The sequence below is a fragment of the Clarias gariepinus genome, chromosome 5 (genome assembly GCF_024256425.1).
Source record: "Clarias gariepinus isolate MV-2021 ecotype Netherlands chromosome 5, CGAR_prim_01v2, whole genome shotgun sequence".
Lineage (NCBI taxonomy): Eukaryota > Metazoa > Chordata > Actinopteri > Siluriformes > Clariidae > Clarias > Clarias gariepinus.
Genome location: NC_071104.1, coordinates 21,029,703 through 21,042,242, shown reverse-complemented (window position 1 = coordinate 21,042,242; position 12,540 = coordinate 21,029,703). Strand labels below are relative to the sequence as shown.

The 12,540-nt window shown below is 36.2% G+C and overlaps 1 protein-coding gene across 3 annotated transcripts in view; it reads right to left on the bottom strand.

Annotated features, from left to right (window-relative positions):
* Window positions 1-6,759: 6,759 nt before the first annotated feature.
* Window positions 6,760-12,540, bottom strand: part of ncam2 (neural cell adhesion molecule 2) — a 205,893-nt gene continuing 200,112 nt past the window's right edge. The window contains exons 16-17 of one of the 3 annotated variants that reach the window (XM_053497222.1): window positions 9,534-9,741; window positions 6,760-7,674 (exon numbers count right to left, since the gene is read on the bottom strand). In XM_053497222.1, coding sequence (XP_053353197.1) covers window positions 7,560-7,674; window positions 9,534-9,741 — 323 coding nt within the window. In that variant the 3' untranslated portion in view covers window positions 6,760-7,559. The remainder of the gene's footprint in view (window positions 7,675-9,533; window positions 9,742-12,540) is intronic. The other 2 variants (XM_053497223.1, XM_053497226.1) reach the window with 2 other exon arrangements.

The following is a 12,540-nucleotide window of genomic DNA, read 5'->3' as shown; positions in this document are numbered from 1 at the left end:
ATGTAAGAGTTATTATGGAGAGTAAAAAAAAAAAAAAACCCTCCTGATTTTACAGAACATAACTTTAAAAATTTTTAGTAGTTTTCTTTTTTTTTTAAACTACATACAAATCTCTGTAAAATTCGAGACATTATCTGTAAATTATTAAGTCGATTGTTATTTCAAGTATTATTTCAATACTGAATTTTTTTTCTTTACATTTTTAACAGAAAAAATACAATACTATTTTACTGTATTTTTTCTGTTTTTGTAATTTACAAACAATTTCATGTAAAATTACAATAATAAATTTGTATTAAATATGATACTCATTAAATAAAATGTAATGTCCATACTAAACATTTAATGTTTTTCTTTGTAATTTTGAGGTAAATCCTATTAGTTTAATAATACTTCGACATAAAAGTTCTAGATGTTCTAGACTCCTTGTTCATGACTTTTTAAACCTACATGTACTGTAGGCTATAGTATCTGCTTTATCCTTTCAACAAATGTAAAGATAATGTAGGAGTCTGATATTCAGTGCAGCACCCATGCACACGTTGTAAACGCCACAAATGTTTTTTTTTTTTTATGACATTTGTTCTGAAAAATCATCATGGCAATCTAGCCATCAGCTTGCTTAATATAGGCTTACATATTCTGACACAAGGATAATGTATTTGCTGTGTTAAAGCAGAGCAGGTTGTGGGATTTTTTTCTGTTGATTAAGTTCCAGTCCTCATTTTGGTGACTGCAATGACACTTTTTTTTTTTTTTTTTTTTAGCATTGAACCATTACTGAGTAAAGCATGGGTGAGACGTTGGGGGAGTTACATTTTCATTCTTTGCTTGTATGAGGGGAAATATGGTGTTATTTTTGTACCAAAAACTTAAACGGAAACTTAACACGCTCTCCACGTTTAGGCATTTGGCAGACGCTCTTATCCAGAGCGACTTACATTTTTATCTCATTACACATCTGAGCAGTTAAGGGCCTCGCTCAAGGGCCCAACAGTGGCAACTTGGTGGTTGTGGGATTTGAACCTGGGATCTTCCGAACCGTAGTCCAATGCCTTAACTACTGAGCTACCCCTGGTTTACTGTCACAGACAATCAGAAGCTGGAGGAGGGAACACCCTAATTCTAATCTTGTTTCTGATTGGCTGATCAGCAGCTGGAAGCGGGGATATTCTAATTACCGCTTCCTGATTGGCGCATTTAAATAGGCATGTGAGTAAGGGCGGGACCTGGCGTGAAATACGCCTGAATTTATTGCTCAGATATTACAGTAACAGATGTAATGTGATATAAATCAGCCAATGGGAAACAGATCAAATCAAATTAAAATCAAATAAAAATTTTATTTGTCACATACACAGTCATACACAGTACTATATGCAGTGAAATGCTTAAACGACTGCCAGTGACCCTAAAAAATAAAAGATGTCCTTTAAATGTTTAGAGCGCGCAGAGGTGGTCTGCAGCCGGTAAACGGTTTATGTGTAAATTCAGAGGAGTGAAGACACGTTGGTGAGCTACAGGTGAGGAGGAAAGCAGATTTTTTAAATTGTTACTTGAATTCTTATTGTTGTTGCTGTAAACAAAGCTCATTTATTAACACGTTCGTCAATCGCCAATTCTCAGGCGAGTCTCAGGTTCCATTAATATTACTTTGCCATATTACTGCTGAGAAGCTAAAGGAGTTTACTTACACCTATAAGGGTAAAGGAGTCAAATGGACAGGGAGGGTTAGCGAGCTCTTTAAGAGAATGCACATTAAGAATTTCGAAAGAGTCAGTGTGTGTACTGTACTCTGAAACCTAACTGCAGTATATGTATTAGTGTCTAACACTGTTAGCCTGACAGGTTCAGAGATGACTTATGTTACAGTGTAACCTTGGATTACGAGCATAATTTATTCCAGAAGCAGAAGCGTATTCCAAAACACTCATAAACCAAATTTAATTTTCCTATGAGAGATAATGAAAACTCAAATTATTCGTTCCATAGCCCCCCCCAAAAAAATACATAAAAATAACCAATACAAAATATAAAGTAAAAATAAAGCAAATTAAACTGGACTTTACTTTAAAAAAAAAGTTAAAATAAATCTCGACAGATAAGAGGATTCCGTTCATGCACGAAGGTGCTGTGTGTGTGTTTGTGTATGTGTGTGAAGCTAACGTTAGAAAAGACTCTTACTTTCAGCTACTCCTGTCTATCCCTTCTCATCTTACACAGTAAAACTGTCTCCTCTCTTATTTAAATTTCACACAAACATACATACACATTAGCGGAAAGACTCTTTTGTCAGAAAAAAATTGCAAGGAACATTGTTAATGACATTTGTGTGAGCGCATACGAACAGAATCACTGAGATTTTTTTTTGCTTTACGAGCGCAGTACATGCATGCTTACAAACACAAAATAAAATATGTTTTTACACAAGCACACATGGTCACAGTGTTGTAGTAAACAGTACACGCGTGCAAAGATGTTGATTATACCAGTAAGAGACGAGCACTAAGACCCAGCAGGGGAGATGATTACCCACAATTGCGCAAGAGAGAGAAAAAACGTTGGCTCAGTTGTGATCACGTGACCATCTGCATCAAAACAAGAAGCGCATGAGTAATCCATAATACTCGGTACTCGTAATCCAAGACTTGCTCGTTTTTCAGGTCAAAATTTATTTAAAATATTTGCTCGTCTTGCAGAACACTCACAAACCGCGTTACTCACAATCCGAGGTTTCACTGTACATTAACAGCTGCTTTTACTCTCCAAAATGTAAACTTTCACAAACATTGTGTATTTGTATTTTTAAATGACCCATTTCATTTAGTAAATTAATGTCAATACACTTCAGTCAAAATATATGTACTGTATATTCATGTAAATATTCATACATATATAATACAGTTTATACATTGACACATCTTATTCTAATTCCATAGAGATCATCAATATACAGTATATTAGTGATGGGTCGTTCATGAACGATTTGTTTATTTTGAGCGCATCTTTAACGTGACTAAGAAGAATGAGTAGTCTCGGAGAGTGATTTGTTCAGTTTCTACTGGGTGCGCACGTGCAAATCATCGCAAAACCTGGAAAGGAAACAGAATTTAGCGATTTTTTTCTTAATGACTCTTCTACTCCAAGTTGTTCGTTCTTTTGTCACATGACTTCCATATACGCTATACAGTGCAGTACACAGGAAACACAATTGAACGGTTCTTTCTCAATGACTCTTCTACGAGTCCTTCGTTTTTTGTCCAATAGACGCTATGCAATGCAGTACAGAAAACAGAATTGAACGGTTCTCAACGAGAACTTTGTAATAAAGTTTCCAGTCCAATTTTAATCAGTCAAGGATATTCCACAGCAATGTTTAATGTTCCACTGTTATAGCACAATAGTCTAAATATTTAATTTTGTTTTTCATTTAAGGATTTTACTGTAATGTTATAAAACTGAACTTTATAGTATTTTGCATCATACTTGTACTATACTGTGTCACAGTACACGCGTGCAAAGTCAGGCTAATTTACAAATACTATAACCTTGAGTTGATGTTAACACTTTTGAACACATGTGTGTTCATTGGAATTTATAAAAAAAATTGAAAAAAAAAACAGCGTTTTTTGTGTCGTTGCTTTATTTGAATGATTTGATCCTAAATTTAGGAAAAATCTGTAAAATACCAGATTTTACCAGCTAGATGTCTAATTCTGTTGCTTTATTAGAGGTGTTTGATTGTAAATATAAAAAAATAAATAAATGATGAAAACTAGAAACATCTTGTGGCTACACGTCTATTGCTATTTTAATGAAGGTGTTAAATCGTATAAATTTGGGGAAAATATGTGAAATAATGATGTTTCACTGCTAAACTTATAGTTCTGTTGCTGTTTTTACGAATATTTGAATTAATTAATTTATTTATTTTACAGTGCAGGAGTTTGTTAGATAGAAATGTGACTTAAGCGCCTGAAGAAGCTACTTGGATAAATAGTGAAATGGTTCTATCTTACAAGAAAGAAGTCCTGTTTACATGACTCAACTTCCAGATCAACAATCAACTCTTTAATTTTTGGCAATGTTCAGGGACAGGTTCTTGGCTCTGCCATTGGCTCTCCTCTTAACGCTGCCTTGTCAATCTTGCTGATGAGACCCACCACTGTGAAAATGTGGTTAGAGCTGTGCATTGCTGTGAATTAGCAGTGGACTGAGTACACAGCCCTGAGCAGCTCCACTGCTCAGTGTAGTGGTGCTGGAGATGCTGCTTCCAATCCGGGCTGACTGAGGTATCCCAGAAGGCGTGGCTTCCCGAAGTGGTCCTGACTCAAGATTGTATTAAATACTAAAACGAGGTCTATGAACAGTATTCAAATATGTTTTGTTATTGTTCAGGTGGTTGAGGGGTGGTGATGGTGTTGTGCATTGAGCAGTTGTGATGATGCGTGAACTGCATGACAATACTGCCTTTCTATCATCAAATTTAACCTAGATGCAAATGCTTAAAGAAAGGAAAAACACATGATGTGTTATGTGTCTCTTTCTTTCTCACCCTCTAAGGTTCTTTCTGCTAGGTAAAGAGAGAGTGTGTGTAATGACTTTTTTTCTTCTCTGAGTTGGTGTATGATGTATACAGTATATAACAAATGTCTGGCAAATCCAAATGACACAAAGCTGACTATAAATTACTTTTTATAGAATTGTTGATGTGACTCAGAGCAGCTCAGGAAAATTGTATATATTAAATTTTTCTTTTTTCCCTAATTTATTTTCCTATTTTAGATTTTAAAGTATCTTAGTAGCTTTAAGAAAACATCTGCATGCATTGTATCCCCCACAGTATTTCTGAATTTTATTAAAATTAAGATAAAAAATATAAGTAAAAAGGAAATTAGAATTTGAGCTCCATCTTCACTGTATTCTCTCCTAATCCCTTTAGCTTGGCCCGAACTAATTAGACTGATGTGCATAGCAGGTATTGCCAAAATTCTAACAGCAAGAATTAAAAGATGAAAATAAATGAATTATTGGCAACATCTATGTTTATTATGATGCCTTTTATATTTCTGATGCTGCTGGCACAGTGAAAAGTGTTTCACTTTTCTTCATCTCTATTCTAAAGGGTTTTTTATACCCCTTGACTTTTTACGCTTGATAACCCCTAAGACAGAGTCAAAGTTTGCTCACCAAACTTTAAATCCTAGTTATCTATGCTGACATGATCCCCCTGTAAATGTTACACTGTGGATTATACACTCTTATAGTTTATGGACTTAACCTTGAGGTGTGGTGGGAGCTGGTGTAGCTTATAAAGCAGACACATTATTATTTTTTTTATATCAGGACACTTTTATTTACAGCTGAAAATTACACTGGATTACAAGAGTTCCACAAGTATGGTTGGGTTTATGGATGACGACCCCCCCCCACACCCAACACCAACCCACCCTCACCCAGTTCGCCAAGGAACGGACAAGCTGAAAGTAAATGAACGACATTCCCGTACTTTTATTTAGGCTGACAGTGAAATACTTAGAGCGCAGCACAGGTGCAACTCAGAACACTGGTAAGCCTTTGGAGAAATTATCTGGATGAATGAAACATGACACTGTCTAATTGAGATTCAGCCAAACAGGTTATCTCAAAAGGTCTAATAAAAATTTTAATTGGTAGATCGTGACCAGATTACACATTTCAAACATTTTAAGGATGGAGGATATTATAAGATCTCTTAGTGGAACTCAGGGCTGATTGCACCAAGTGGCTGTAAGTTTGATAGTAACTGAGGGTGTAAAATGAGTTTACTTGTTGAACTCTAAAGGTACAGAGGGAAACTACACAATCCTTGGCATAATATTTTGCATTGTTATGTTATAGCTGATCAGTATGGTATTAGGCAGTTGGTGCAACTGGCTACTAGGTTTCTCCTCTCCTCTTAAAAATATGTGAGGGAATCATGTTATGATGCTGTGTTCATGTTGTGACCAACCAGATTGGTCATTGAGATTTCATGCAAGTTTGGTAGTTGGACCTTCAATCCCAGGACTGAGTAAATTATGTTTCCTTAGTCATTATTACCATTCAGCCACATTTTTCATAAGACAAATAAGGGGCATACTGACATTGTGGGATTATATAAAGCTGAATGTATATTTATCTTTCATGTTCGTTTATTTGTGGACTGCCCATTCTAAAGAAACATAAACAAGAGTCTAATAAAGCTTATTTTTGTATTCATGGAGAAACAGTGTTAGATGATGAGGAACAGAGAATGCACATAGCCAGCAATGTGGAAAGGAGCCAGGGCTCCAGGAAACAATGCATGTCTTTCTGTCAAACTGTCACAGTCAAGCCCTACTATGAAAATATTAACGAGGAATGCCAACAAGCAATGCAGGTGTTGTGCAAAAAGTCCATGTTACACAAATACATGTTTTGAATGGTGCCGTTGTTTCCTTCATCTGCAAAAGTAATACTGTGTATTTACACTGAAATGCTTGTGCAGATCACATTTCATAATTTTTTATATGGTTACTAAGTCTATTCTTTCAAACTTACAAGACTTACAGTGTTTGCAATTCACAATTATCCTTTATACTTTCTCTTTTACTGTACATTTTACACATACTGTACCACGACATACGGCCACAAGGTCACTCACTTCCACATACAGAACTGCTCATGTGCATGTGCACACTTGCTCTCTCTTGTTCTCTCTCTCTGTCTCTCTCTCTCTCTCTTTCTCTCTCTCACACACACACATTCAGAAAGGACAGGCAATACGCAATAACAAATTGATGCCTCAACTATACTGAAACAGATTATTTCTTTTTCTCTCTTTTTTAAAAAAAATGAAAACAGTCTAATTGGAAACAGACAATGTATTCATTTCAGTGCAAGAGTATGGACATGGGGAAGTGTGGACAAATCCAAGGAATGCTATAAATGGAAATTTCAGGTTTGTGTCTCTCTAATGTCACAGCTGTAACATTCTAATGAACACTACTGTTTGAGGTTGATGCTGCACAGTGGCCAAAAGGCAATAACAGAAATACACTATAATTACCCAATACCACAACACACACATAAGCCCACACAGAGGTCAGACTGTGACATGATGCAATCTATTCGTTTGTGGATGAATACCATGTTTGTGCATATGAAATCTCTCTGAAAAAATGTAAGTGCATGTGGTTTCGAGCTTGACGTGAGAGAGATAGCAGGGAAAAGAACACAGATCAAACCGCTTCCGGTAACAGAGAATCACACGCAAAGCTTCAGCCTTTAAAAGAAAGAACAACAATCACAGATAAACAAGAGCCTTTCTGTAAAGAGGCCTCCTCTGAAAGATGTATCACAAAACAACTGCTGTGTAGCCTTTTCTTTTTTTTTTCATATGTACACAGTTTCTTCGTGGATCCTCCTGACAATCAGTCTCTAGCAAGGGACTTGTTCAGCCATGTTCTTGTTTGTTTTCTCATTAGCTTGCTGGGTTTTTGCTGTTTTGGTGTTTTGGTAGCTCGTGCATGTCCCCGAAGTGCACGGCAGCTGCTCCATTATGCTTTGCTGTCATCCGGTGTTGTGTGTAGGCTGTTGTCACCGTGAACTTTAATCTCGATCGTATCTGGTTTAAGGGACTCTTTGCCATTCTCCTCTTTTAGTGGTAGCTTTCTGGAGTGTGAGAGAGAGAGAGAACATAGATACAGTGCATGTCTTAGGTGAATTTCAGCTAAAACCATTATGCATAGTGTACATCATTACTTTGTTACTGTACTCGTTATACTAGTTTTTACTTTATCTGAATTTTTCTTTGACCTAATACTTTTATTTATTATGATTTTAAAAGAAAAAAAAAATGTTTTTACTGATTACTCTTTTTAGCCTTAGAATAATGTATTCATAAGATCATAAGAATTTAGCACCAGGCAGCTTCAATGAAGCTAGATCTATCAAAATTCCTGAAATTTAAGGATAAAAGAAAAAGAATAAAAAAAAAGATCACTGTAATCTATCTTTTGCCAGCCATTTAATAAAGCAACCTGCTGTATTAGCATTCAATTAGTTTTTACTGCCAAGAGTCATTATAAAGCTAATTAATAAGGATGTAACATAATACATGGTTCAGACTGAACAGATAATTTTTATAATTAAACCAATGCAAATAAGGATATAAATAGTGGGCATGTAATTTCATGCTAGTCCATTTATTTGTTTGTTTCTTTAATTAATTATTCATTCATTCATTTCATGTTGAGACTAGAGTATTGGCAATCGGATTCGAAAAGTCACGAAAAAAAGCAATGGGTTTTTACTTTAATGCAGAGTTTAAACATTAGCCACTGTTTTTCCATTTTCCTTGTTTCTGTAGGAATATAAAGTTATAATTTGCCATCAGTAAGAAAAATCAGTGTGTGGTGCACAGCAGACATCTTAACATAAAAAAAAAAATCTTTTAGTACTTTTACATTCATAGTGTTAAATAGTTTTCAGGGTGTTACTTTTTCATTTTTACCTAACTGAATAACAATTTCAATTAAAAGCATTTCAGTTTAAGAAACTAGACTTTTACTTAAAGTAAATAAAGAATTATTGTTTATACTGTACATGACCCTGAACTGATTTCAGTATGACAATGTTGTGTTTTTACATGTGTGTATGCTGTATGGTGATACTTTGAGGAAGTGCGTGGCCTTATTCATTTTAGAGAATGCAGTGTGATGGATTATTTTTGTCTGGAAGCCAGACTCACTGTTCGCAAGGAGCATCATGGTTCTAATAAGGTTATTAGAAGGGAGGCTTTAGGATAGTGAGGAATCAGAAGAGGCCTATCTGTCCATCCCACAGTCTATGTTAGAGAGTATCAAAGAAGTCTTTTAAAGCCCTGCTACTTGTTATTGGAACTGAAGGCAATCTTGCCCCCTAATCCTTCTGAACTCATAGCCAAGCAAACGTGACAGGATTTGATTCTCAACTGCTAGAGGACGTCACACAGACACATTACATGACTGAAGAACAGACACTTCTATGGCAGCAGACATGAAGAAGTTAGATAAAGCACCTCCACAAAAGGTCAGAGTCTTGCTAGAATGAACATATCTCCTCTGGGCCATCCCATAGATGCACAGCTTATGTCATATCATCGAGCAAAAATACAAATCATGTAAGGAAGATCCTGCTGTTTGGTTTCACATTGTTGCTTGCAGTTTATAATAAACATATTACTTGTTTATGAGAAGGATCTTGCTGTTATGTTCCACACTGTGGCTAGCGGCTTGTAATAAATGTTTTACTTACTTTCTATCACACAGTAGTGCAGAGCATGAAAATGAGAATGATGCAAAGTAAATTGAATAGAACAATGGAGACTGTATATTGGGGCAAAGTCAAAATGAAGTTCTGGCAAATAAACAAATGAATAATAGATGAACTACTTGAAGAGCGAAGGAAAAAACATTAAATGCATAGATGAGCGAACAGGGACAAAGAACAAATCATTCAAAGCAAAGAACAAATCATTCAGGGGCACTTACAGATAGGCAGCCTTGCCTTCCTCCATCTCTTTGCTCTTGCCACTGGTGGCGGTCTTCTTGCTGCACAGCTTGCGAGTGATGCACATGAGTAAGCCACACTGGCGCAGGAAAAAGCAGCTGATGTCCACCAGCACCAGCAGGAGCAGCAGACCTGCCATGCCCAGCCCTACTACTGCACCCAAACCAAGGCTGCTGAACATGGAGTCTGCTGAGCCAGGAGACACACAGCACTGTCAGTTATGCATGAACTCACACCAAACACCACTGACCTGATCAAATTTTGATGCCAGCTTAAAGCGCATAGTGGAAGAACACGACACATTATTGTCATCAATGCTAAGCAGATCAGTGTAGAGTGACTATACCTTACCAGTGATTGGTATCTAATAACAAACTAGTCACTGACACTTACTGCCCACTTTGTATTATGCATGTACTGTATAACCGCACATTAATGCACATAACCAATCAGCCAATGATACAGATACAGATTAGGAGCTCCAGTTCATGTTGACAAACGAAAAGAAAAAGTATGATCTCTGTAACTTTAATCAGGGTATGGGTGTTGGTACAGTACCAGTTTTGAGTATTTCAGAAACTACTGACAAGTGGAAAAAAAAAGACCTGATGATAGCCCCAGTTTCCTGTTCTTGGCTAATAGGAGTGTACCACAATGTGGTCTTCTGCTATTGTAGAAGTATTGAATCTGCAACAAGGCTCAATATTTTGTGCAGGCTGAGATGCTTTTCGCCTCACCAAGGTTGTAAAAAACGTATTATATAAATTACTATATCTTTTAAACCAGTCTTTTTATTTCTCTCTGACTTTTCTTGTCAAGGCGTTTCCATCCACAGAATTGTCACTCACTTTTTTCATGAATTTGTGTAAACACTAGAGTGTGTGTGTGAAACTCCCAGGAGATCAACAGTTTCTAAAATACTTAAACCATCCCTTCTGGTTTCAATACCCATGCCATAATCAGAGTCAGAAATCAGAGATTGTGCTTTTTCTTTGTTCTAAGATTTGATGTGAACATAAACTGAAGCTCTTAAACTGTATCTGCATCATGTTCTGCTGCCAAATCAATCGCTGATTAGATTACTGCAGGAACGTGCAGTTGTGCAGATGTTCCTAATAAAGTAAATAATGATAAGTGTATACTAATTATATTTTGAACTTAGCTATAAAATGAAAGTTCTTAACAGCTTTCCATTTAACACACAAATTAACCCAATGCTAGACAATCTCATTAGTAATTAAAAGCAAAGTTCCTAAGGGAACCTCTGTTTTTAAAAATAGGATGGGATAGGATAGATAGTAAGCACTGGGAACAAAAACTGATTTGGCACTGCCCAGAGCCTGCACTTGCTGTTTCATCTGAATCAATTTTAAAGTAGACAAGAGTAATAATTCAATGGAGTAAGTAAACAGTCTAGCTTTGCCATGACAGGGTATTTAATAGTGATAAATTGTGTGAAACCTACACATTTTATGTAAATGCAATGCACATGCTTACATGATTGCTCATGAGATATGGCTAAACTGCATTTGCCATGAACTTAAAGCCGAACTATATTTTAACATAAATGTGTTGAGTTTGAATATAAAATCTCAGTTATATAGACTGGCTGTCCTTGTGACAGGTAGAAGGCTGATGCTACATATGAGCCTCATGGGAAATGAGGTAATGTCTATAAAGGCATTCAGAGACAGAATCCATCTCAAAATAACATTTTCAGGCCATTCTCTGGGCCTAAACATATCAATCACCTAGGCTGCTGAGAGTTGTGCTTCCACATAAAGGTAAACTTGATCAGGGGGTAAAACAATATAAGCGATTTAAGATAATAGAAGGTAAATCTTTAGTTACATGAAGCATTTATAAAATAAAATCAATATGTTTTTATAAAGATGTGTTTTTTAAATGATTTTTTAAATGTTCTAGTCCTTCAGTATGAGCTTACAGCATGCAGCTACATGAAACTGCAGAGTAAATAATGAGAGAATACTGCATGCACTCGGACACTTTAGATTTTAGACAGGTTTTTACTTTTGATGTATGTAGGATGTAACCATCTCATCAATGGTTTATTGGATGGTGCATTAATTTTTCTACATCTTTTCCCCTCTGAAGGATGTGTCCCCGTTCTTTAAACTGATTTGTTGTTGATTAATAATGTCATTAGAGGCTCAATTTAGCATCTCGTTAATATTACTTATCCTGAAGTTCCACAAATGGGTGTGATTCGTCTGCATCTGGGTTCAACGCACTCAATTAATTAACTCTGAGTGGTAATTGAGTCTTAGCAATGAGCAGCAATAATTCAGGCTCGATTGATCGTGCCTGGCCGGAACATTCACACTAAGGGGAGGTCTTTAGGTGGGCACCTACTTTCTGATTGACAGGCTAATGATCCTTAAAATCATGCATAAGACTTAATGACTCTGTCACTGTGATACATTACTAAGAAGAATGTAAAAAATTTTTTTTGCTAATTTGGAAACACTGACACTTCCAAATGCTGACAATAATGATCTCAAGCTGACCCCTGTAGTTTGTTTTTACTATTCCATGTCATATTAAAAAGCCCCTTAATAAGCATTTTATAAGGATATGGGCATTCATTTATTTAGTAAAAGCTTTATGCTTTTGCATTCTGACCCAATCACAAGGACACTGGATATATGGTCAGAATTTAGTCCTCATGTGTGTGCATGATCCAGCTACTAGCCAATCCATCTACCAGCACAGTTTTTTTGAAGGCATGGGAAATGGATTATCTGGAGGTAACCCACAAAGATTCAGCGTGAACTTGCCAAACTCTATTCAGACAAAAACCTGGGCTTGCGATTAAACCAGGGACCATGCAGCTGTGAGGTAGCATTTCCATCCACAATCCCAACATGCCACCGTAAGTGTATTCAGATATATTCAGGTATATTATTAACTACAGAGTAATTATAGAATAAATTTACAAAAAAGAAAACATATTTTCTTCCTAATCAG